The following is a 26038-nucleotide window of genomic DNA, read 5'->3' on the forward strand; positions in this document are numbered from 1 at the left end:
TTCCACACCGGGGAGAAACAGAGAAGAGAGTTTTTTTTTCTAGATGTTTCTGCTGTTCTAACCTCATACAAGTCATGGTCATGTGGCCAGGAGTCCATCAAAACCTTGCTGTCAAGCAATTGTCCCTTAGTTCAGAGCCCATCAGCTCTGTTCTGTCTGCTTTTGCTCTGTTCCAGGAAACATCATTATTGTAAACAACTCACAATGTGCTCTCGTGATATTGAATTTTAAAACTGCTGCCATCTCTTTGTGAGTTTAAAGCAATATCTTTATTTGTTGTAACCAAAGTTGCTGGAAAAGCTCAGCAGGTCTGGCAGCATCTGTGAAGGGAAAAAACAGACTTAACATTTCAGGTCCGGTGACCCTTCCTGAGTTCTGAGGAAGGGTCACCGGACCCGAAACATTAACTCTGTTTTCTCCTTCACCGATGCTGCTGGACCTGCTGAGCTTTTCCAGCAACTTCTGTTTTTGCTCCCAATTTACAGCACCCACAGTTAATAAAATGTGAGGCTGGATGAACACAGCAGGCCAAGCAGCATCTCAGGAGCACAGCACCCACAGTTCTTTTGGTTTTTCTTTATTTGGCCCACAGGCTAAATATAAAAGAAGTGGAAAGCTGTGTAATTTTCACTCAGATCTGGTCTTAAATTTTTACTTCCACAGCTTGCATGCAGGTTTGGCAGAATTGGCCTTTCTCCTGTTTTAGAACCTGCTCAATTTGTATTCTCTTCAATGCAATGGGTTACAATTCTGGTCTCATCCACAAGGGGCAGAAGACCAGTTTAATCAGATATCCACTGAACTACTCAAGTGGAAAAAAAACCCACTGGTGTGTTTGCGTATCTTTCAGGATTGCATGGAAAACGTTTACACTGGGGACATGTATACTATTCAGAAAGTGCAAGAAGAAAGCACTGGACTCTACATGTGCGTACTGCCTTTAGAAAATGATGGAGTTCAGTATAACATTACGAGGATGCTGAACCTGACAGTTAAAGGTACAGTTTAACTTATCAGTAGTACATTATAAATCTAACTGACAGTTTCAATGTGCAAAATATATTTGGGCATGAGCTGGAGCCTCTCCAGTGGGAGTTCAAAACTTTGTGATAAACAAGGATTCTTTTAATTCATTTGGGCCAAGAAAGCTGCGCTTCTTCTTTGAAGGCCACATTAACTTGGGCAGGGACACCTAGCACTGAGGATCCTTTCATAAGCTAAACCTAGATGATCCTGTCATGTACTGTGAATGTTCTTTTTACATACATCTGGGAGCAGGTAGTTCTGTGGAACTGAGAAACTAGGAGAATGATAGCAATGGAGGGCAATATTTCCAGAAAGGGTAATATCAGCAACAGTCTGGGAAATAATGATCCGGATATAATCAGGGTGAGTTGTGCAGTTGAGGGGAGAGTTTTAGATAAGGAAGCTTAGGTTTATCTCCATGTTGTAGAGTTTTCCTGTAGCAGCTGGAGCCATGCCAGTGCCAGCAGGAGGTGTCCCAATGGTATACCCTGAGGTTGGATGCCATGAAACACACTCTACTTTGATGGTTGAGCAGCTGCGGTCATTTTTTAAAAAATTCTGTAAGACATGCTGAGGGCAGCTTTCTCTTCGTCAGTTACCAAGGGCTAAAATTGCATTTTGGGGTCTGAATCCTGATATCAGAATTAAATTCAGGTCCCACCCTTGTCATCTGGCACATTTTCCAGGGAATGGCCAATGATCCCCTCCCTATCTACGTTAAGAAAAATGGGCAGGTTCCTGATGCTGGCTGGTCAGTAGAAGGCCTCCCAGCACTGCAGAAGCTGCTTCCTGCTGATATAACTCACAAGTGGAAGTTTGATGTGATAAGGTCGGAGAGAGAATGAAGTGTTCTAAGTTCACATTCAGTGGAAGTGCTAGATAACAGGAAGTGTGTGGACTGGGACTTGAGAAAAGACTCAAGGCAAAAAACAAATCATTCTGTTGAGTGCTTTGTATCCCTTTGCAGACAGTACCAACTCCTCTGTAGAGTTCAGATGACGTAGACGTCTTTGCCTCGTGTTCTGCTCTCTATTTTGTGCCCTGTTTGAGAGAAATACAATACTGCAAAATCATCAAATTTTATCAGGGTGAGGAGCCTGACAAAATGCTGGAGTATATGAAGGTATTGACATTGGTTTGAGTTTGGCAGTTGTTGGTTTGTGAGGTTATCTGACCAAAGCAGCTGGGACCTCAGTGACCAGGAGTGGTGTTGGTTATATTATACAAATATGATACATTGAGCAGAGTTGGAGGCTGTTGGATCAATTGGTACAAGATGACAAATGAAGTTGTACCTTCTAATATTGGCCACCTATGAGAGGTCATTAGCTTTTTAATGGCACTGTTGATCATCCTTAGGTCCACACTTGAGGAGTTGACCTTCCTAGCCACCAGCTCTCACTCCCTCTGAAAACCTTTTCCAGACAAGATCCACCATAATGTCCATACCAAATCTAAAATCATTGATCAATAGATAATTGGTGACTTTATCAGTGGAGACTGATGATTCTGCTCAGGGCTTTTGTCTGGCCATCTCCTTGCTTGGAAGGATATGTTGTGGCCTGGTCAACTTAGAATGGAGAAGTGAAGCTCAATTTTTCAAATTATTCCCTTTCTGTGGTTTGGGATAGGATTTGCATCTTGATAAGAAGGTTATGCCTTTCCAAGTGCCCGATTTTGCAGCAGGAGGCTTTCAGTAAGGCAGAAAGTTGAGGGTTGGGACTCTGCCACCTCCTCATGTGGGGACGACATGTGGGCAGCATTCCTATTCAGGCTAGAATTAAGGATGTTAACTGGATCATTGTCACAGGGGAGCCCATAAAAGAAAATTCCTTCAGGTGTACTTATGGGCTTCCAGATTGGTTCGCCTTTTTCAAAGTCACTTAAGAGCTTGGTTGATAGGAGCAGGCTAAGACTCACCCATATCGTCTTCCTTCTCACTTCATGCCTAACCATGGCCAGACTCCTCCTTGTGGTCCCACATCCTTCCCTTCCTATCACTTGGAGCCCTTGGCAATCCTAGACCATTGGTGGCTACATTGCCAGCAGGGGCCATTACTCCGGATGATGCTGGCAAGCAAGGATGAGCTTCTGCTCTCTGATTGGCCAGAAGCACTAGGTTGGTATAGGGAGATTGAGATTTCTGCCCCAGAGCCCTAAATCCTAGGGACAACCTGGCAGCACTCAGGTAAATGTGTGATGGACGTAAGAATGTAGGTGCTAGGCCCATCAAGCCTGCTTCTCCATTTAATATGATCAAGGTGATCTCATCTCAACATCAACTCCACTTTCCTGCTTGCTCTCCATAACCCTTTGACCCATTACTCATTAAAATCTGTCGATATCATCCTTCACTTTACTCAATGACCCAGCATCCACTGCACTGGAATTCTCCAGCGGTAGCATTGCAACATACCCACTGGCACTCTAGCTGCCAATTGAGACCCCTATCACCAACATTCAATTCTGCCCATTGTGGATGGTTTTCTCCTCCAGCGTAATTACAGCAGGAGAGTCAATGTGTCGGAAGTTCATTTTTCTTTCCTTGGCGTTTTCTTTTGAAATGTGCAATTATTATGTAAAAGTTAAATTCTCTGAATAAATTTCATGTTCCCCTTTCTTCACAGAATATGTCGTGCCATTCGTACCAAAATTAATTTATCCCATTGATGAACAAATTGAGCTTGAACTTGGTATGTATGCTTTAGAGTAGCTTTAGAATATTAGGTCACTGAAAATTTTCTTCCTTCGTAGGCCAGTGATGCAATTCCTGCTGGTGTACAGTTCCACAGGTTTCGAAAGCTTACTCAAATAGCCATTCCTCCTGTGTAAGTCAATGTGGTTTGAGTCAAGCTTGTTTCTCCCCTATCTACTTGGGTGCATTTGGTTCCAGGAATGACCAGAGAACAATCATGAGCAAGATTCCTGAATCTTCTTCCAATTCCAGGGTATAAAGTCCAACTGAAGTATTCTTAACACTGCCCAAGCTGAGATCTTGTAGTACATCATTGATTGAAAATCAAATTTTGGAAATTCCTTGTGGTTTAGTATCATTTGACCTCAGTTTCCTGTTTGTTGTTTAACAGTGGTATTAGTTCATTTATTTACCCATTCATTTTAAATGGGTTTTGCATTTGCTTTAAAATTGGATCATTCAGAAGATGAGAGAATTATATATTTGTAAGAAGGAGAAATTTCCTAGCATGTGTACTATTAACTCACCAGATGCCCCATACCACATTCTTCTTAGCAGTAACACAGAAGAAACAACTCTGAAGACTGGCATCTCAATTTGTATCTATGAATATAGAGAGAGTGTACATTTACTCATGCTAATGTTTCTTAATACCTGTGGTCACAAATGGGTTGGACATTGAGCGAACTGCCTTCCTAGCAACGTAATATCTAACTGATCTATTGTGTCATTAACAACTTTAGATTTCATGCAATCAGTCCCCAGGTACAAGTCATTACTTTAGACTATAAATAGTTGAAGCTCCAGCACTGAATCCTGACAAGTTGCAACTTGTCAAACTGAAAAAAAAAGAAATCTTCCTGTGCTGTGCTTCCTGTTATCTAACTAATCCTTTTTCAACACTAAAATTGTACCCCTGATGCTGCAAACTATTATTTAGTCTAGTAACCTTCAATGCGGTACCAAATCAAATCCCTTTCAAAAATAACAGTATTTGAAAACAGTTTTTGAAAATAGCTACAGTGTGCCAAATACAGGTTCCCTCTTACCCAACCTGCTAGTTATTTCTTCAAAAACTCTAATAGATTATTTTAACACAATTTTCTGTTAACAAAACCGTGTTGAGTCTGCCTGATCACAGTGTGATTTTCCAAGTATCCTGCTATAAGTCCTATAATAATGGTTTCTAATGATTTCTCTCTGACAAATGTTAGGCATCTGATCTATAGTTCCTTGCTTTGTATCCCCCTGCTTTCAAGAAAAAATGTGTTGAGATAATCCTTTCAGAATCTAAGGAATTTTGGAAGATTTAAGCCAATACCTCCAAAATCTCTGCAGCCATCTCTTTTCAAACCTTAAATGCACAGCACCTAATCCTGATAACTTATCAGACTTTTGGTTTTCAAAGCACCTTTAGGCTATTAAATTTTTAAGTTTTTCCATCCCTTTTGCCTTGTTGGTTTTTGGCAAGTTTCCTAAGTCTTCTACAGTGAAGGCAGCAACAAAATTCCTCCTTCATTTTTCCATTATCAATTTTCTCTGTCTAGAAGCGATTCTAGCATACTCATTCTTTCCCTATTTAAATATTTGTAGAAACTCTATTATTATGTTACTAGCTAAGTTTCTCTCATACTGTACAATTTGCCACTTTTTTCAGTTATTTTTTATTTAGCCATGGATAATGCATCCTTCTCCATTGAGTATGTATTAACAGGGAAACATTTCAAGGCTCTGAGGAAAAAGCAGAGGAACCTAAGACATGTATATCTTTTCAAAGAGCTAGTATATCCACAATAGACCGAGATTTATATCTGTGATTTATGATTCTTGCATTGAAACGTGAGTGATTTAATGATAGAAACGAGCCCTAATGAAAATTACTAACTACATATTGTATTTCCATTAAGATCTAAACACTGCCCGACAAATGCGAATTTTCAGGGCTCCATTCTTTACTCCTAACCATGATCATAATACACAATCATCCTATCAAAAGTATTTATTTCAAGTATTAATATTCACCCACAATTAAGGATAGTGCAGACTGAAGGAAATAACAACTCAGAAGTTGAGGCCCTGCTCCTGAGCTGACAGAAGAAAACTGCATCTGGATTTTTGGTCGCTTTTTGCCCTTCTCCTTAACTCTATCTTGTTCAATGGAGACATATGAACATTGGGTTAGGGGGAGTGGGGAAAGATTGCCTACCACAATAATAACATTGTTAGCACCAGTTTCTGTTCTATAAGGTGCTGATTTTTAATTTTCAGCTGCTAATTTTTAATTCTGATTGCAACTAAAATAATCACCGATGCACTTAAGCTGAGATCGCAGCCATTGAGGATCAATACTAATTGTGCCAACTTGCAAAGTCTGAGGCAAGGCTCTGGCGTAATTTGTAGTCCTTCTGGAAGACCCGCAGGCTTTTAGTCACAATGTGTATCTTTGATCTGTCTGAAGTCTGCAGGGATCTGGGAATTTTTGAAACCATTTAGATTATTTGCATAGTTTTTTTTAATGTTACAAATAGTAAATAATTATTTTACTGGCCACACACCCCTAAACAAAGTAATTGCATTATTGAGTTTCTTCTTTTCTAATAGGTGGGAAAATAGAAATTGAATGCAAAGCTGTTATGGGCGAGGAAGCAGCTGACTTCTGCCAGCTATATTGGAATTTTAATCACAATTGCTTAAGTATCAATGAAGATGAAGAAGTCTATGAAAGTCATAATAGGTAAGAGATGTACTGATTTGTGCAATCTGTGTGGTGCATTGTTATTTTGCACTGAATTGCTTCCTTATTTGTTATTACAGTGGGCAGAAATTCTCCTCCTGAAACAGGTAACAGAGATCTGGACCATTTCAGAATCTAGACAATGCTGCCCTTCTGGCCCCAGTCCCAATGAGAAACAGTAACTGTTCCCAGTTTCCACAGGACGCTCCTCAAATATTAATTTTATTAGCTTGCAGATGAGTTCTCTGTCCAATGAAGGATGGCCAGTGAACACTTGAAGCAGTGTAGCGAGAGGCTGTCCAACTTGAAATGTGCAGCAGTCTGCTGTACAAAGTTAGTGAGGGAGAGCTGCTCTGACTTCAGTTTTTTGCACAAAAAATGGATTTTGTGCCAGGTCACCAGTATGGAGGATCCCTCTATAGGATGGCCTTTGGTTGTTCCTACATGCAGGCATGGAGGACTTTTAGGCCTAACTGGAGTGCTGAATCTCCTTAGATAACAAGGTGTATGGCTGGATGAACACAGCAGGCCAAGCAGTATCAGAGGAGCAGGAAAGCTGACGTTTCGGGCCTAGACCCTCCTTCAGAAATGGGGGAAGGGAAGGGGGATCTGAAATAAATAGGGAGAGACGGGGAGGTGGATGGTTAGAGGAGAAGATAGGTGGAGAGGAGACAGGTTAAAGAGGCGGGGATGGAGCCAGTAAAGGTGAGTCTAAGTGTGGAGTTTAGGAGAGGATAGGTCAGTCCAGGGAGGATCAAGGGTCAAGGGGGGGTGGGAGTTGGGTGATGCGGTTAGTAAGTAGAAGATGGGAGTGGGGCTTTACATGGGAGGAGGGGATAGATGGGAGGAAGGATGGAAGGTTAGGGAGGCGGGGACAAACCTGACTGATGTGGGATGCGGTAGGGGGAGGGGAGATTTTGAAGCTTGTGAAGTCCACATTGATACCATTGGGCTGCAGGCTTCCCAAGCGGAATATGAGTTGCTGTTCCTGCAACCTTCAAGCGGCATCGTAGTGGCACTGCGGGATGCCCAGGATGGACATGTCGTCTGAGTAGGAGGGGGAATTGAAATGGTTTGCAACAGGGAGGTGCAGTTGTTTAGTGCAAACTGAGCGTAGGTGTTCCGCAAAGCGCTCCCCAAGCCTCCGCTTGGTTTCCCCGACGTAGAAGAGGCCACAACAGGAACAACAGATACAGCATACCACTTTAGCGGATGAGCAGGTGAACATCTGCTTGATGTGGAAAGTCTTCTCTCCCTAACTCCCCACTTACACTCACCTTTACTGGCTCCATCCCCGCCACTTTGACCTGTCTGTCTCCTCTCGCCCTCTCTTCTCCTTTATCCATGTTCTATCCTCCTCCCCCTCTCTCCCTATTTATTTCAGAACCCCCTTCCCCTTTCCCATTTCTGAAGAAGGGTCTAGGCCCGAAACATCAGCTTTCCTGCTCCTCTGATGCTGCTTGGCCTGCTGTGTTCATGCAGCCTTACACCTTGTTATCTCAGATCCTCCAGCATCTCCAGTTCCTACTATCTACTGCTGAATCTCCTTGTCTGGTTCTGGAAGGTCACCTGCAAGTATATAAGAAGACATAAATTAGGAACAGAAGTAGGCCATTTGCCCCCTGAGATTATTCTGCCATTTAATAAATAGTAGCCTGTAACCTCAAATCGACTTTCTTGTCTACATCTCATAACATTTCATCCCCTCACTTACCAAAAGTCAATCCATTAAGATCAACTTAAGCTGTCTTTGTTTTAAAAGTATTCAAAGATTCTGCTTCCACTGCCTTTTCAGGAAGAGAGCTCCAAAACTTCTCAACCCCCTGAAAAGAAATTTTACTTATCTCTGCCTTAACTGTGTAATTCCTTATTTTTAGACAGACCTTTGGCTGTGTTTTCTCCAGTAAGAGGGAATGTCTTCTTCTCTACACACCCTCTCAAGACCCCTCACAATCTTTTATCTTTCAATCAAGTTACTTCTTTTAAATTCTGGCAGATACAAGCCTAACCTGTCCAAAATGTCCTCATAAGGCAATTGATCCATTCAAAGAATTATTCTGGCACAATTTGCCTGAACTGCTTCCAACACATTTAAATCCATCCTTAAATAAGGTAAATAATATTGTACACAGTACTCGAGATGTGGTCTTATCAGTGCCCTGTGTAACTGAAGCATAACTTCTCAACTTTTGTGTTCAGTTCCTCTGGCAGTAACTATTTACATTCTTTTAGCTTTCCTGATTAATTGATGTATCTACACATTAGCCTGTTGTGATTCATACACAAAGACATTCAGATCTCTCTGCATATCAGGCACCTGTAACATATCACAATTTAGAAAATAGATTTTCTTCTACTTCTTTCTGCCAAAATGCACAATTTCACATTTTTCCACATTTCACTCCATTTGTCATATTTTCCTCCACTCATTTGACTAATCTCTATTCCAAGTAACCTCATTATGCCTTCTTAAATGCATAGGGCCATACAGCATGGAAACAAAACCTTTGGTCCAACTCTTCCTTGCTGACCAGATATCCAAATTAATCTAGTCCCATTTGCCAGCAATTGTCCCACACCCCTTCAAATCCTTCCTATTCATATACCCATCCGGATGCCTTTAAATGTTGTAATTGTATCAGCCTCCATCACTTCTTTAGCTCATTGCATACACGCACCACCCTTTGCATGAAAACATTGCCCCTTAGGTCCCTTTTGAATCTTTCCACCGCACCTTAAAACAATGCCCTCTAGTTTTGGACTCTGCTATCCCAAGGAAAAGACTTTAGCTATGTTCCGTATCTATGCCTGTTATGATTTTGTAAACTTCTACAAGGCCCCCTCTCAGCCCCTGACCCTCTGGGGAAAATAGGCCCAGCCTATTCAGCCTTTTCCTGTAGCTCAAACCCACCAACCCTGGCAACATGCTTGTAAATCTTTTCTGAACCCTTCCAAGCTTCACAACGTCCTTCTCATTAGCAGGGAGAACAGAATTGAATGCAACATTTCAAAAGTGTTCTTACAAATGACCTCTCAACTCCTGTACTTAATGCACTGACCAATGAAGGCAAGCGTACCCAATGCCTTCTTTACTATCCTGTCTACCTGCGACTCTACTTTCAAGGAACTATGAACCTGCACACCAAAGTCTCTTTGTTCAGCAACAATCTCCTGGACTCTACCATTAGGTGTATAAGTCCTGCACTGATTTGCCTTTCCGAAATGCAGCACCTTACATTTATCGAAATTAAATTCCATCGGTCACTCCTCAGCCCATCAGCCATCTGATCAAGATTCATGATTTACTTTGCAACATTGCATTGTGTCATCAACAAATGTGACAATCATACACTCAGCCCCATCATCCAAGATTAGCTCAGTTGGCTGGACAGTTGGTTCATGTTGCGGAGTGATACCAGCTCTATGGCTTCAATGCCCATGCCTGATGCTACCATGAAGGACACTCCTTCTCAACTGCTCCCCTTGCCTGAGGTGTGGTGACTTTAGGTTAAACTGACCATCAGTTATTTCTCTGTAATGAGAGAGCTGGTCTATGGTGACTTCAGCTTTATTACATAAACCGCTGAGGTCACATTACTGATCCCTATTGTGGACATTACATTTTGCCAACCAGAAAAACGATCCATTTACACCAACTCCGTGCTTCCTGTTATTCAGCTGATCTGCTGTCTATTCCAATACCCCGATAACGCGCACCATTCGTTTTTATTTTCCTCAATAACCTTTGATATGGAACTTATCAAATGACATCTGGAAACATAAGTATAGTGCATCCAACGGTCCCACTTTATCCACAGCATATGTTACTTCCTCAAACAACTCTAATAGAATGGTTAAACATGGCATCCATTTCGCCAAGCCATGTTGAATCTGCCTGATTGTCTTGAACTTACTCAGTGCTGTCTTATAACTTTAAAAATTGTTTCTAAAACTGCCGTTATAAGAGAAGTTAAGCCAACAGGCCTGTAGTTTCCTACTTTCCATTTCCTTCCCTTTTTGAAGAAAAGTATATCATTAACTGTCATCTCACGGTCTAACGGGACCTTCCCTGAATCTAGAAAATTGACTCAGTCGTCACATTCAGGAGACAGTGATGAAAGGCTAAAGTAACCTATGCGAGAGTTACAGATTGGAGATCAGTGTTATGTAATATACTGCCTACAAAAAGGTGCTGAAATCTTACAGAATTTGACCATTGTAGGTGAGGGAGAAACAATTAGGAAAGAAGAGAAAACAAGGAGTACAAGATAGCAACCTGTCCAAAGTGCAGGACAGAACCTCGCTTCCAGCAATGTACACCATGAGGACAGGGCTGGAATGCTCCCTTTGCATTGTTGTGCCTTTCATGAGATCTTCTGATTGCTTGTCTGTCAAGATTTCATGAGATCTTCTGATTGCTGCTGCAGATGCTTCGTATTCTTAAAGTGGTAATGCTCTTAAAGCGCTAAGTTCACTTAAAGTTTAAGATATTTTTATCCTGGGTCAAGTGGAATATTTTTCACAGTTTTACCTTGACATATTTAAGCAACAACACCATTGCTGATCACCACATGAGATCTTGCAGAACTGAACACTACCAGCTACTAGTTGAACAGAGTGCTGCCAATGGTCCACCTTTATCAAATCTATAGGTCAATTTGGTTAACCATGGTAGGGGATAAATTGCTAGTGAGTCTTAAGAATAAGAGGCACTTGACTGGCAACACTTACAAGGTAGCAATAAATAAAAGTTACATTGACCAGTTATACATAATTGTTTAGACTTTCAGAAGATACTTATTGAGATCTGGAGCTCAACTCCTCTTTATGAAATCATCTTATTGGGTAGAGCCTTGAGCAGTCTCCAACATTTACACTTTCAGAATTGTTACCTTCCTTAAGCAACAATGTCTTGTATAATGGGGAAAGTAATTTGTCTATTCTATTTGAGTCTTATTTCCGTGACAATAAGACATCGTTCTTATGAACATTCCTTGAGAGGGAATGGGCGGGGCAAATGTAATCCTTCGACTTTTAATTATTGCAGTCAGTAATTATTAGCATTTCCCTTCTGTTCACTGTTTGGTGAAGTGGAAACTTTATTATCAAAATATTTATTAATTAATATAATTCATTTTTTCCATTGTTCACACATTTTTGAATTTTAGGATTATTACTGAAGATAAAAGAGCATCTATGATCAGAACACTTGTAATTGTGAGAATTAAAAGAGAGTATTTGAATAAAACCTTTAAGTGCTTTTTAATTTGTCCAGACACGCAACAAATCGGTAACATCATTCTTCTGGAAAAAGGTATTTCATCCTGTAGTACTGTTGCGGTTTTGTGTCCTTTTACTTATGCTTTTGGTGGGCCAGAAGCTGGTTAATGCTAACTGTGTAAGTCATGAAGTTCTAAATTCACATCCAAGTCCATGTTAACACTTATGATGAAGTAAGACCATAACAATAAGAACACGAGTATGCCATTTGACCTCTCAAACTTGTTCTGCTGTTCAATGGGATCTTGGGTGATCTGACACTCCTCATGCCCACTTTGTTGCTCTTTCCCCATTATCCTTGATGCCCCCATTGATCAAGACCCTATCTCAGCCTTTAATAAACACAAGGATTCTGCCCACATAGATCTCTGTAGCAAGGAGTTTCAAAAACTGTAAATCCTCGAAAAGAAGAAATTCCTTCTCACCTCAGTCTTAATTTGGCCAAACCTTAATTCTGAGACCGTGCCCTCTGGTCCTAGACTCTCTCATGAGGGCGAGCATCTTCTCAGCATTTACCTCTTCAGAATCCCATATGTTTCAATGTGATCACCTCTCATCCTCTAAAGTGCAGGCTGGGTTATTGAATATATTCAGGTTTGAGTTAATAGCTTTTAGATCTACAGAGGAGTTGGGAGTCATGAGGGTAAGCAGGAATATGAAGTTAAGAACACAGTAGGATCAGCCACGATCTTACTGAATAGCAGAGCAGGCTCAATGGATCAAATGATCTATTCCTGCTCTTATTTCTTATGTTCTTGTGTGATATAGACAGGGGAGATTAGGTGTCACAAGGAAAGAGATGAAAGATGAGGACATGGTGGCACAGAGCTTAGCATTGCGACCTCACAGCAGCAGGTATCTGCGTTTGATTCCAACCTTCAGTGACTGTCTATGTGGAGTTTTCACATTCTCACATGTCTGCATGGGTTTCCACTAGGTGCTCTGGTTTCCTCCCACAGTCCCAAGATGTGGAGTTTAGCTGGATTGCCTATAGTGTCCAGGGATATGCAGTCTGAGTGGATTAGCTATGGGAAATGTGGGGTTACAGGAACAAGGTGAGGAGCTGAGTCTGGATGGGATGCTCTCCAGAGAATTTCCACAGAAGGACTCTAAAGATTATTAAACTTCCTCTTTCTGCTGTTCCAAGTTAAATGCAGTTTGTTCATAGTGTCTTCTAGTTTGCATTAAAGTTCACACCTGAAAAATCACGTCTGTTTTTCTCACAGATATTGTTTGATGTGTTGCATATTCCCAGCAATTCCATCACTTCCAGCAGGATACAACTGTCACTGCCAACAAACACATCGACCCCCTCCACTGTCAGAATTCTGCTGGTGTCTTTCCGCCCATGTCAGCCTGGTTCATTCCTCCATCACTCCCGAAAGTTCATCACCACCTCACATCCCATTGGCACATTCCCATGCAATTGTAAAAGGTGAACGCTTATCTCTCTACCTCCTCCTTTCTAAGTTGCCAGGATCCAAACACACCTTCCAGATGAAGCAGCATTACTTGTGCTTGTTTCAATCTAGTTTACTGTATTTAGTGCTTGCAATGTGGTCTCCTTTTGGATTAGTGAGACCAAACACTGACTGCATGACCCTCCACTCTGTCCATTAGGCATGATTCCAACTTTCCAGTTGCTCGCTATTTCCACAATCCAGCTCGCACCCATGCTTATATTTCCACCCTGGTCCTGCTTGCAGTGTCCCAAAGAAGCTGAATGCAAGCCGGAGTAACAACACCTCATTTTCCACAGTATCTCAGACCCAACTTCACAACGTAACCTCTGTCTTCCAGCTTTGTTACTTTTCCCTCATTTTCTTCCGTAAGTAAGAAGATCTTAGGCGTATAACGTAACTATTGCTTCTCCAGCACTTCTGGTACCTGCTGCAAGTTATGCGAATCTCCAAAGAATATTGAATTGCAGCAACCACTCCTGCCTGATACACTTTAGTCTTGGGTTTGAGGTTTAATCATATATTCAGTTAACACTGACATAGTGGCAGGAATCACAGTGTTTTGTATTATAATATTTATACTATTTGGAAAATACAGGCTGCAACATCTGATTGATGTTCTGAAGTTTTGGTAACCATCACAAATGTTATTTAATTTACTTTCTCATAGGCAAGGGTGACGCTGCTCCAGTAGTCCTACTATTAATCATGGCAGTGGCTGTTTGCATCATTGTAACAGTTGTATATGTCAAGTTCAAAATTTATTTTGTCCTTTGCTTCAGAGACTTCGTTTCCAGAGATGAATCTTTAGAAGGTAAGATTTTAAGAATAAAACCTATATGTCGATTGTATTTTGATTCATGTCAAAGCATACTTCCTACATTCTCAGAAACAGGAACACCTGGACCAGTCTGTGATAGGGTTGCCACCTTTCTTCTTGTGAAATGCGAATGTTGCTGAACTACGTAGCCCAGAAACCCTGGAGCATTGTTTCAAATCCCACTGTGGTATCTGGTGGAATTTAAAATTCAATTCATGAAATCTGGAATTAAAAATTATTCTCAGTAAGGGTGACGCTGAAACTCTCATTGTTGGAAAACCCATCTGTTTTATTATTGTCATTTATAGAAGGAAATCTACCATCCTTACCTGGTCTGGCATTTGCCTGAGTCCACATCTATAGAAAATGATTGTTTTTTCACTTGGGCTCTGAAATAGCCAAGCAAGCTATTTAGTTCAAGGGCAGTTAGGGATGAGGAATAAATTGTAGGCCTTTCCAGTGATAACCACGAACCACAAATTAATAAAATGCCTACTCAAAAACATTAAGAAAAACAAAACCAAAGTCCCCATATGCCTTAAAAAGATGTACAAAGTGGAAAAACACCAAGGTGATTTTAACAGTTCTCTTAAGCTAGCTAATCCTTTTCCTGATGAGAGGTCATCGACCTGAAACAATGGATTGAATTCTCTACCACTTTTTGAACTGCAAGGATAAAGTTGTGAAAATACAATGAAAATGGAAAAATCAGATTCTTGGTAGTGAAAAGAGTGCCAGACTTCCTTTTAGGGTTTAATGGTGTGGTCGGAATCTCACTAATCAGATGCAACTGTCTTATGTCCATATATTTGCATCTGATTATTAGGCTAGTGGTTGGGCCAAGATTTCCTGGTGTGATTCAAGGGGTGTGATTGAATATGATGGAAGTGTATGGAACAGTAGTTAGTTGTGATACAAGAGCAGGAGGGGAGATAAAGGGATCCCAGTGAGGGAGTAGGATGTACAAAGGGCAGGAAAAGATAATAGTTTGGGAGAATGAGGTGTGTGAGAGACATGGCATGGACATGATGCATGCAATATTGAGAGTTGATACAGAGGTATATGCAGTGGCATAGTTAGTGTGAGAGGTAGTCCTGAGTGTGTGATGTAGCAGAGAGAAGACGGTGGCACCTACCCTTACAGAGCACGGGATCATTAAACTGGTTAGAGACAAAAAAAATACTGCAGAGGCTGGAATCCAAGGTAGTCAACTAGGAGGCTGGAAGAACACAGCAAGCTAGGCTGCATCTGGAGGAAAGGAACAGTCAACATTTTGGGTATTACCCTTCAGAACTGGCTGTGTGGGTAGGGGGAGCTGCAGATAAAGAAGGATGGGGATGGTAGTAGAATGGTGGTTATTGGTGGACACCCAACTTCACCTTGCCGAACTAGTCCTCACCCTCAGTAACTTTTCCTTCAATTCTTCTCACTTTCTCCAAATCTGGGGGATTGCCATGTTCACTTGTATTGGCCCCAGCTACACCTGCCTGTTTGTCAATTATGTCGAATAATCCCTTTTTAGTACATATTCTGGTACTGTTCCCCAACTCTTCTGCTGTTATATCAATGACTGCATTGGTGCTGTATCCCACACCCAGGCTGAACCAAACAGCTCATCAACTTCACTAACAACTTCCAGCCCATCCTCAAATTCACTTTGTCTATCTCGGACATCTCCCTCCCCTTGCTTGACCTCTCTGTTTCCATTTATGGACCAATATTTACTATAAACCCACAGACTCCCATAGCTACCTGGACTTCACCTCCTCCCAGCCTATATCCTGCAGAAACTCCATCCCATTTTCCCAATTCCTCTGTCTCAGTTGCATCTACTCTAACGAGGAGACGTTTCACTCCCAAGCATTCTGGATGCCTGCCTTTTTCAAACCATGGTTTTTTCCCCCTCTGTCATCCAGACAGCTCTCTACCACATCTCCTCCATTTCCCGCTCTTAACCACCCACCCCGTTCTCCAAACATAATAAAAATAGGGAGCCTTTGTCCTCTCTTCCCATCCCACCAGCCTCCACATCCGATGTATCATTCTCGAACACTTCAGCCAACTCCAATTAGATCCCACCACCCAGAATATCTTCCATTCCCCACCCCTTTCTGCCTTCCGTAAGGACCATTCTCTTTGCCACTCCTCAGATCGTGCCACAGTCCCTACCAACCAGGTCTTTCCTACGAACAAAGTACAACTATCTCCACCATTCTGTTATCACTCCCTCCCCCTCTCTTTATCTGTAGCTTCCCCTAAACCCCACATCCAGTTCCGAAGAAGGCTAATACCCGAAACATTGACAACTCCCTTCCTCCAGATGCTCCTTGGCTTGTCGTGTTCTTCCAGCCTCCTGGTTGTCTACACAGGCCATTAACCCTCTTCTTGCATTGGTACTGTGGAGCATGAGGAGAAATTCTTGCTTTTCCTAACCATACGTGGGTGAGCAAAGTTCACTTTTGTTATCCCTATTCCGAGGATAGCAAACTGGTACTGGTCAGAAAATATATAGTGCATACTTCCTGCCAAGTTCAAACCAAGAATCGCAAATGGCATCCTACACATGTCATTAGACCCTATCAGCATTTTAAATTATTCTACCACATTACCCAGTGTTGTCTAGCGTACACCTGGGAGAGTATTTCCATTGCTATGCACAGCAATGGTGAACATGGGTAGGTTAGTATCCATTGCCATAAGTTGAGTTTATTTGGGGCAGGAAACTTGAACTTTTTCCAACATTCAAATATTTTCAACTGAAATTTCTACTTCATGCCTTGTATCCATTTATGAAGATATTATTAACGGTCATCTTGTTCTTTCCCTAACTGTACTGACTAATGCTGATCTTTTGAACTTAATGTTCAGACAGTAAAGAATATGATGCATATGTGCTGCTCCTTAAGAGTAATGATGCTCTTCTCAGTGCTAAAGAAGAAACATTTGCATTGGAACTATTACCTGCAATTCTAGAAGAAAAATTTGGTTACCGACTATGCATTTTTGAACGCGATGTTCTTCCAGGAGGAGGTAAGATGGATTTATTACCTTATATTTAATGATAATACTCAATGAATATGTACAGAATGAAAAGTATCTACCACCAGTTTTTCTATTGCCAATCATCAATATCCCTCAATACTACTTTATATTTAATCTGTCCTTGGAAATAGCTGTCCTGAAACTTGTGTTCACACTCCCAGGTGTCTAACTTCTGGCCCTCTGTTTGATGCTTTTGTAGCTGTTTAATTATTTAGCAACATCTCTGTTTTCAAGGCGTTTCTCTGAGCAAAAAAGCTTGACTGTATTCCTTTGTTTCTGCTGTGCTGACACCCTCTTTCATCCCTTGAAGAGCAAGTGCAAATTCTGTCCAATCCAAAAGAAGGCTCACACCTACATCCCTGTGTAATGAGTGCAGCAAGAGATGGGTAACAAATCCTGGATTTTCTATGATGCTCACATTGCATCGAAGCATGAATTTAAAAATATAATCTTTATTTCTCCAGATTCTTTTCTATTTCGATATGTGTTCTCCAAGTTCATCATGATCATGAAACTCACCTCATTTCACATCAGTGATAATGGGAACTGCAGATGCTGGAGATTCCAAGATAATAAAATGTGAGGCTGGATGAACACAGCAGGCCAAGCAGCATCTCAGGAGCACAAAAGCTGACGTTTCGGGCCTAGACCCTTCATCAGAGAGGGGGATGGGGGGAGGGAACTGGAATAAATAGGGAGAGAGGGGGAGGCGGACCGAAGATGGAGAGTAAAGAAGATAGGTGGAGAGGGTGTAGGTGGGGAGGTAGGGAGGGGATAGGTCAGTCCGGGGAAGACGGACAGGTCAAGGAGGTGGGATGAGGTTAGTAGGTAGCTGGGGGTGCGGCTTGGGGTGGGAGGAAGGGATGGGTGAGAGGAAGAACCGGTTAGGGAGGCAGAGACAGGTTGGACTGGTTTTGGGATGCAATGGGTGGGGGGGAAGAGCTGGGCTGGTTGTGTGGTGCAGTGGGGGGAGGGGATGAACTGGGCTGGTTTAGGGATGCAGTGGGGGAAGGGGAGATTTTGAAACTGGTGAAGTCCACATTGATACCATATGGCTGCAGGGTTCCCAGGCGGAATATGAGTTGCTGTTCCTGCAACCTTCGGGTGGCATCATTGTGGCAGTGCAGGAGGCCCATGATGGACATGTCATCAAGAGAATGGGAGGGGGAGTGGAAATGGTTTGCGACTGGGAGGTGCAGTTGTTTGTTGCGAACTGAGCGGAGGTGTTCTGCAAAGCGGTCCCCAAGCCTCCGCTTGGTTTCCCCAATGTAGAGAAAGCCGCACCGGGTACAGTGGATGCAGTATACCACATTGGCAGATGTGCAGGTGAACCTCTGCTTAATGTGGAATGTCATCTTGGGGCCTGGGATGGGGGTGAGGGAGGAGGTGTGGGGACAAGTGTAGCATTTCCTGCGGTTGCAGGGGAAGGTGCCGGGTGTGGTGGGGTTGGAGGGCAGTGTGGAACGAACAAGGGAGTCACGGAGAGAGTGGTCTCTCCGGAAAGCAGACAGGGGTGGGGATGGAAAAATGTCTTGGGTGGTGGGGTCGGATTGTAAATGGCGGAAGTGTCGGAGGATAATGCGTTGTATCCGGAGGTTGGTAGGGTGGTGTGTGAGAACGAGGGGGATCCTCTTGGGGCGGTTGTGGCGGGGGCGGGGTGTGAGGGATGTGTCGCGGGAAATGCGGGAGACGCGGTCAAGGGCGTTCTCAATCACCGTGGGGGGGAAGTTGTGGTCCTTAAAGAACTTGGACATCTGGGATGTGCGGGAGTGGAATGTCTTATCGTGGGAGCAGATGCGGCGGAGGCGGAGGAATTGGGAATAGGGGATGGAATTTTTGCAGGAGGGTGGGTGGGAGGAGGTGTATTCTAGGTAGCTGTGGGAGTCGGTGGGCTTGAAATGGACATCAGTTACAAGCTGGTTGCCTGAGATGGAGACTGAGAGGTCCAGGAAGGTGAGGGATGTGCTGGAGATGGCCCAGGTGAACTGAAGGTTGAGGTGGAAGGTGTGGGTGAAGTGGATGAACTGTTCGAGCTCCTCTGGGGAGCAAGAGGCGGCGCCGATACAGTCATCAATGTACCGGAGGAAGAGGTGGGGTTTGGGGCCTGTGTAGGTGCGGAAGATGGACTGTTCCACGTAACCTACAAAGAGGCAGGCATAGCTGGGGCCCATGCGGGTGCCCATGGCCACCCCCTTAGTCTGTAGGAAGTGGGAGGAGTCAAAAGAGAAGTTGTTGAGTGTGAGGACGAGTTCCGCTAGGCGGATGAGAGTGTCGGTGGAGGGGGCCTGGTCGGGCCTGCGGGACAGGAAGAAGCGGAGGGCCTTGAGGCCATCTCCATGCGGAATGCAGGTGTACAGGGACTGGACGTCCATGGTGAATATGAGGTGTTGGGGGCCAGGGAATTGGAAGTCCTGGAGGAGGTGGAGGGCGTGGGTGGTGTCACGGACATAGGTGGGGATGTCCGTGACACCACCCACGCCCTCCACCTCCTCCAGGACTTCCAATTCCCTGGCCCCCAACACCTCATATTCACCATGGACGTCCAGTCCCTGTACACCTGCATTCCGCATGGAGATGGCCTCAAGGCCCTCCGCTTCTTCCTGTCCCGCAGGCCCGACCAGGCCCCCTCCACCGACACTCTCAACCGCCTAGCGGAACTCGTCCTCACACTCAACAACTTCTCTTTTGACTCCTCCCACTTCCTACAGACTAAGGGGGTGGCCATGGGCACCCGCATGGGCCCCAGCTATGCCTGCCTCTTTGTAGGTTACGTGGAACAGTCCATCTTCCGCACCTACACAGGCCCCAAACCCCACCTCTTCCTCCGGTACATTGATGACTGTATCGGCGCCGCCTCTTGCTCCCCAGAGGAGCTCGAACAGTTCATCCACTTCACCCACACCTTCCACCCCAACCTTCAGTTCACCTGGGCCATCTCCAGCACATCCCTCACCTTCCTGGACCTCTCAGTCTCCATCTCAGGCAACCAGCTTGTAACTGATGTCAATTTCAAGCCCACCGACTCCCACAGCTACCTAGAATACACCTCCTCCCACCCACCCTCCTGCAAAAATTCCATCCCCTATTCCCAATTCCTCCGCCTCCGCCGCATCTGCTCCCACGATAAGACATTCCACTCCCGCACATCCCAGATGTCCAAGTTCTTTAAGGACCGCAACTTCCCCCCCACGGTGATTGAGAACGCCCTTGACCGCGTCTCCCGCATTTCCCGCGACACATCCCTCACACCCCGCCCCCGCCACAACCGCCCCAAGAGGATCCCCCTCGTTCTCACACACCACCCTACCAACCTCCGGATACAACGCATTATCCTCCGACACTTCCGCCATTTACAATCCGACCCCACCACCCAAGACATTTTTCCATCCCCACCCCTGTCTGCTTTCCGGAGAGACCACTCTCTCCGTGACTCCCTTGTTCGTTCCACACTGCCCTCCAACCCCACCACACCCGGCACCTTCCCCTGCAACCGCAGGAAATGCTACACTTGTCCCCACACCTCCTCCCTCACCCCCATCCCAGGCCCCAAGATGACATTCCACATTAAGCAGAGGTTCACCTGCACATCTGCCAATGTGGTATACTGCATCCACTGTACCCGGTGCGGCTTTCTCTACATTGGGGAAACCAAGCGGAGGCTTGGGGACCGCTTTGCAGAACACCTCCGCTCAGTTCGCAACAAACAACTGCACCTCCCAGTCGCAAACCATTTCCACTCCCCCTCCCATTCTCTTGATGACATGTCCATCATGGGCCTCCTGCACTGCCACAATGATGCCACCCGAAGGTTGCAGGAACAGCAACTCATATTCCGCCTGGGAACCCTGCAGCCATATGGTATCAATGTGGACTTCACCAGTTTCAAAATCTCCCCTTCCCCCACTGCATCCCTAAACCAGCCCAGTTCATCCCCTCCCCCCACTGCACCACACAACCAGCCCAGCTCTTCCCCCCCACCCATTGCATCCCAAAACCAGTCCAACCTGTCTCTGCCTCCCTAACCGGTTCTTCCTCTCACCCATCCCTTCCTCCCACCCCAAACTGCACCTCCATCTCCTACCTACTAACCTCATCCCACCTCCTTGACCTGTCCGTCTTCCCCGGACTGACCTATCCCCTCCCTACCTCCCCACCTACACCCTCTCCACCTATCTTCTTTACTCTCCATCTTCGGTCCGCCTCCCCCTCTCTCCCTATTTATTCCAGTTCCCTCCCCCCATCCCCCTCTCTGATGAAGGGTCTAGGCCCGAAACGTCAGCTTTTGTGCTCCTGAGATGCTGCTTGGCCTGCTGTGTTCATCCAGCCTCACATTTTATTATCATTTCACATCAGTGGTAGGTTTGGAAATAATTCTGAGAGAGAGAATTAATCTTCATGTGGAGAGGAAAGGTTTGATGAGGAATAATCAGCATGGCTTTGTTTGAGGGAAGCAGTGTCTAAAAAATTTGAATTTTTTGAGGAGATGACCAAGTGTGTAGGTGAGGGTAGTGTAGTTCATGTGGTTTATGTGAATTTCATCAAAGCCTTTGAAAAGGTACTACATGGGAGACTGACGGACATGGTAAAAGCACGTGGGATCCAGGATAACTTGCAAGGTGGAGACAGAGGGATCATGGTAGAAGGATGTTCATATGACTGGAGGCCAGTGTTCATTGGTGTACCACAGGGATTCGTGCTGGATTGCTTATTGTTCATGATATATATTTATAAATAATATACACAAAAATGCGGAGGGATGATAAGTTGGTTTGCTGATGACACAGATTAGCTGGGTGCTTGATGATGATGAAGAAGGTTTTAGTTAACATGGAGGTTAGCCAGATGGGCATAACATGGAATTTAAACCTGAGAAGATTGAAATGGTGCATTTTGGAAGAGGGAACAAGACAAGGGAATATTCACGGAATGGCAGGCCACTGAGAAGCTCAGAGGAGCAAAGGGATCTTGGGTGCTTGTCCTCAGATCCCTGAAGGCAACAGGCCAATTCACCGGACCCAAAACGTTAACTCTGATCTTTTTCTTCACAGATGCTGCCAGAGCGACTGAGCTTTTCCAGTAACTTCTGTTTTTGTTCCTGATTTACTGAATTCACAGTTCTTCCGATTTTTATTTGGGCAAATTAAGAGAATGGTTAAAAGCGTATATGGGGCATGCCTGTCAACCATGGCATAGATAGTAAGAGTGGGATGGGGGGGTTGGGGACGTTATTTTGGAGCCGTACAGGACTTTGGTTATGCTCCAATGGTAGTACCTTGTGCAGTTCTGATCATCACGCTAAAGGAAGAATGTGCTTGTGCTGAAGAGGGTGTGGAGGAATTTCACTAGGGGGCTACCTGATTTGGACCATGTTGTGAAGAGAGGCTGAACAGGCTTGGGTTGTTTGAAAGGTCAAGAATGAATGAACGTAATGTTAAGATAAAGTGCAAGAAGTTTAGAGGGAATTTGAGGAAAAATCTTTTCTGCCTGAGTTTCCTCTGGGTGCTCCAGTTTCCTCCCACAGTCCAAAGATGTGCAGGTTAGATGGATTGGCCATGCTAAATTGCCTGTGGTTTTCATGGATGTGTAGCTTAGGTGGGTGAAAGGGGATGGGTCTGGGTGGGATGCTGTGAGGGTTGGTGTGGACTTGTTGGGCCGAAGGGCCTGTTTCCACACTATAGGGGTTCTATGAATCCATGAAAGGGTGTTGGGAATCAGGAATGCGCTGCCTGGGAGTCCATTCAAGGCAGGAAACCGCACAACCTTAAATGCACGTGGATGAACACTGGAAATGTCATAACATTCAAGGCTATGAGTTGGAAAGTGGGGTTAGTGTAGACAGGATGGCACAAACTCAATGAACTGAAAGGCATTTTGTGTACTGTATGATTTGTGACTATGAGTCCTACTCCTTCACCCTGACTGCTAATCAGCTAACTTCCCCTCCTGCTTTCCATGCTAGATAATATTTATGGTTCTCTCTTCAGGACAGCCTGCATCTCTCAATATTTTGGTAAATAATTGCTCCATTTTAAATCTCACTTGCCTTTGCATAGTCCTAGAGCATACTGTCACCTCCCAATTCTTAGCCCAAAGCCCCATGTTTGAATCCCTTCAGTTAGATTTCTGCCCCTCCCACAGTGCTCAGTTGGCTCTTATCAAAATCCCAATGACATCCAATGAAACCATGAAAAAGATAAACTATCCTCCTTGGTCCTTCTCAATCTGACCATACTCTTCCAATTTTCTTCCAAATTAATCATCATCAGTGACAGCCCACCCTTCCACCACTCTCCCTGCCCCACCTTCTATTCCTCATTGTACGCTGTCTCTTACAGACATCCACACCAAAATACTGCTGCAGTTTTCACATATATTCTGAAGGCACTCAGCTCAGCCTCAACACCAACTTTCTCAATCCCTCACTATTGTCGAGCTGTCAGACTGCTTTTCTGATGGGAAGTACTAAGCAGAAATTTGTAATTTACTGATTAAATATTGGGAAGACTGACACACTCTATTCCCAGCGACCAACTCCATCCCTTTGTCTGAAAGCTGTCTGAGGATAATCCATGATATTCATTGTTTGATGTCATATTTGACTGTAAATTGAATTCCCAATCCTACATTCATTAATCCATCATTTCCATCGATGTAATATACTCTGACTGCATTTCTGCCCAAATCCTCTGCTTCTGAAACCCTCCATATCCATAGGTTTGCCTATTCCAGTGCATTCTGACTGGCCTTGTAAGCTCTACCCTCCATAAACTTGAGGCTTTCTGCTAGTGTCTTTATACTCAAACCCAGACACAAGCACCTATCATCCCAGTGCTCATTAATGTTCATTGACTCCTCGTTAAGTATAAGGGTCTTACTCCTCTCCACCCTTGTAATCTCCCCCAGCCCCACAACCTTTTGAGATATTGGTGTTGATCTTAATCTGGTCTCTTGAGAATCCTTTCTTTTATTAATTTCATCACGGGGGCTATATCTTCATTTGTCTCAGCCCTAACCTCCTAGGATTCCTTCAACAACATTCTCTGCCTCTCTTCCCTTTCATTTTCCCTTAAGATACTTCTTAAAATCTACGGCTTTGGCAATCTTTTGACCGTTTATCCTATTTTCATCTCACCTGGCTTGGGGACACATTTTGCTTCATCAACTTCCTTGAACTACCTTGGCACATTTTGTTCCATTAAAATGTAATAAAATCCGATTGTTGCTAGTTTATTTAAATTATTTGTTCATCTAAAAATGTTTATTTTGCGTTACAGCTTCTGCAAATGATATGTTGTCCTACATCATCAAATCTAGAAGATTGATTATAATACTTTGCACTGAATGTCTGGCAGAAAATAGTTCTATGTATGAACTGATGACAGGTCTTCATCAAGCTTTAGTCAACAGATTAATAAAGCCAATCCTTATCGAATACAATCCAGTAAGAGACGTTAGATTTTTGCCGCAGTCGCTTCAGCTTATTTTGAGATCAAACAGGAGAGTGAAGTGGAAGAGTACATCTTTCTCACAAAATTCATACTTTTGGAAGAAGGTACGTTACCTCATGCCAGCAAAACATATTTAAACATCTCTCTATTCCCAAAATGGAGGAATCATTCTTTGACAGCAGAATCTGAAATTGCAGTGACCTTGTGGTTATATAAGATGGGAGATCATGAAGATCTCCTAGTGTCTGTTATTAGAGAAAGAATATCTGCTATACTGGAGAAAGAACACTGCTAATAGCCAAATTTAAGATTTTGAACAGTACACTGAAATGAAACCACAGGGGCAATTAACTAATGTGAAAATAATCTCACATGCAAGTGTAAGGAAATAAGGATTGAAGCCTAGAACAAGAAACTGTAATTGAACACATCCTGTTGTTAAAGCAGATTTCTCTACAATTTACACTCTCATGGTCTCTACTGAATAACTTTGATCTCTTAAGGAGATGGACTGGTGTGAGTGAAATCTTCAATTTCCTGAGCACCTGACATGACTCACAGAAATGTTTCAAAGCATATCAGTCAGACATTGTGCAGTTGCTGTTGATTTTTGTGTGAATAACACCATTTTGTCACCAGCATAGTCCCACAAGCAGTGAAGTGGATAAATACCAGGTGGCCTACTTTTTGCAGTTGTAGCAAGAATGTAGGCTCTAACATCAGAAAACCTTCCAGGTCTTCATCGAATAGAGCCATGAGTTTTTAATATCTAACTGAACTAATGGATAATTGGATCTTCAGCTAAGCGTAATCTTTAATTTCATTCTTAACTATTTACCAAGGACTTCAGAAAGAATTACTTGATTTGTTTCTGATGTAAATAAAATGATCCCAGTTCTTGAAGCAAAGATAGGAAGTATTATTACTGAGCCTACAAAATGCTCCTGTGGCATTTAAATATTAATTGCAACATTTTAAGGTATGTAATGAATTGACTGCAGTATTTAATGGTGATGTATGTTTAAATGAGGGATTTCGTTGAAAATGGGTGGTGTGATTACAATGGAAAGTTTTATTCAATTAACAGGAGACTGAACATATGGCTCTCTATCGTTTCAACCAAATCACCACTCAAAATGTGAATTGTTGAAGTGCCAATACTCATCCCTCTGTCATACAAGTAGCTACATTCTGGTAAATTTGAACACCTTGCCAGTATCAGACACACTGTCCTTTTGGGAATAAGGCAGACTGGATTGCTTTCCAGAGAGCCTGTGTCAACTCAAAGGACCTCCTGATGAAAGGGAGTTTATATTGACTGTCTCTAATTATGTATAAAATGACATTATTTAACAATGATTAAAAAGATATTGTGCTCCAGAATTAATTTGCAGATTCATTGGGATGCTTCCTCTTTTGAGGAAATGCCAATAGTCAAGTCCAGATCATTTATCTACATTGATCAATCTTTCATGACATTGCACAGGGCATCAAACCCATTAAAATGGGTTAATTAAAATATTTTGTTTTGAT

The 26038-nt window shown here is 43.4% G+C and overlaps 1 protein-coding gene across 1 annotated transcript; it reads left to right on the forward strand.

Annotated features, from left to right (window-relative positions):
• The first annotated feature begins 976 nt into the window (after positions 1 to 976).
• LOC125453256 (interleukin-18 receptor 1-like) lies at positions 977 to 25222 on the forward strand. Its single transcript, XM_048532578.1, has 7 exons — positions 977 to 998; positions 3654 to 3719; positions 6323 to 6455; positions 11624 to 11769; positions 13866 to 14009; positions 16884 to 17045; positions 24332 to 25222. Exons 1-7 carry the CDS (start codon positions 977 to 979, stop codon positions 24640 to 24642), a joined length of 984 nt encoding a protein of 327 aa, XP_048388535.1. The 3' UTR covers positions 24643 to 25222.
• The last annotated feature ends 816 nt before the right edge of the window (positions 25223 to 26038 follow it).

The sequence above is a fragment of the Stegostoma tigrinum genome, chromosome 6 (genome assembly GCF_030684315.1).
Source record: "Stegostoma tigrinum isolate sSteTig4 chromosome 6, sSteTig4.hap1, whole genome shotgun sequence".
Taxonomy (NCBI): Eukaryota; Metazoa; Chordata; class Chondrichthyes; order Orectolobiformes; family Stegostomatidae; genus Stegostoma; species Stegostoma tigrinum.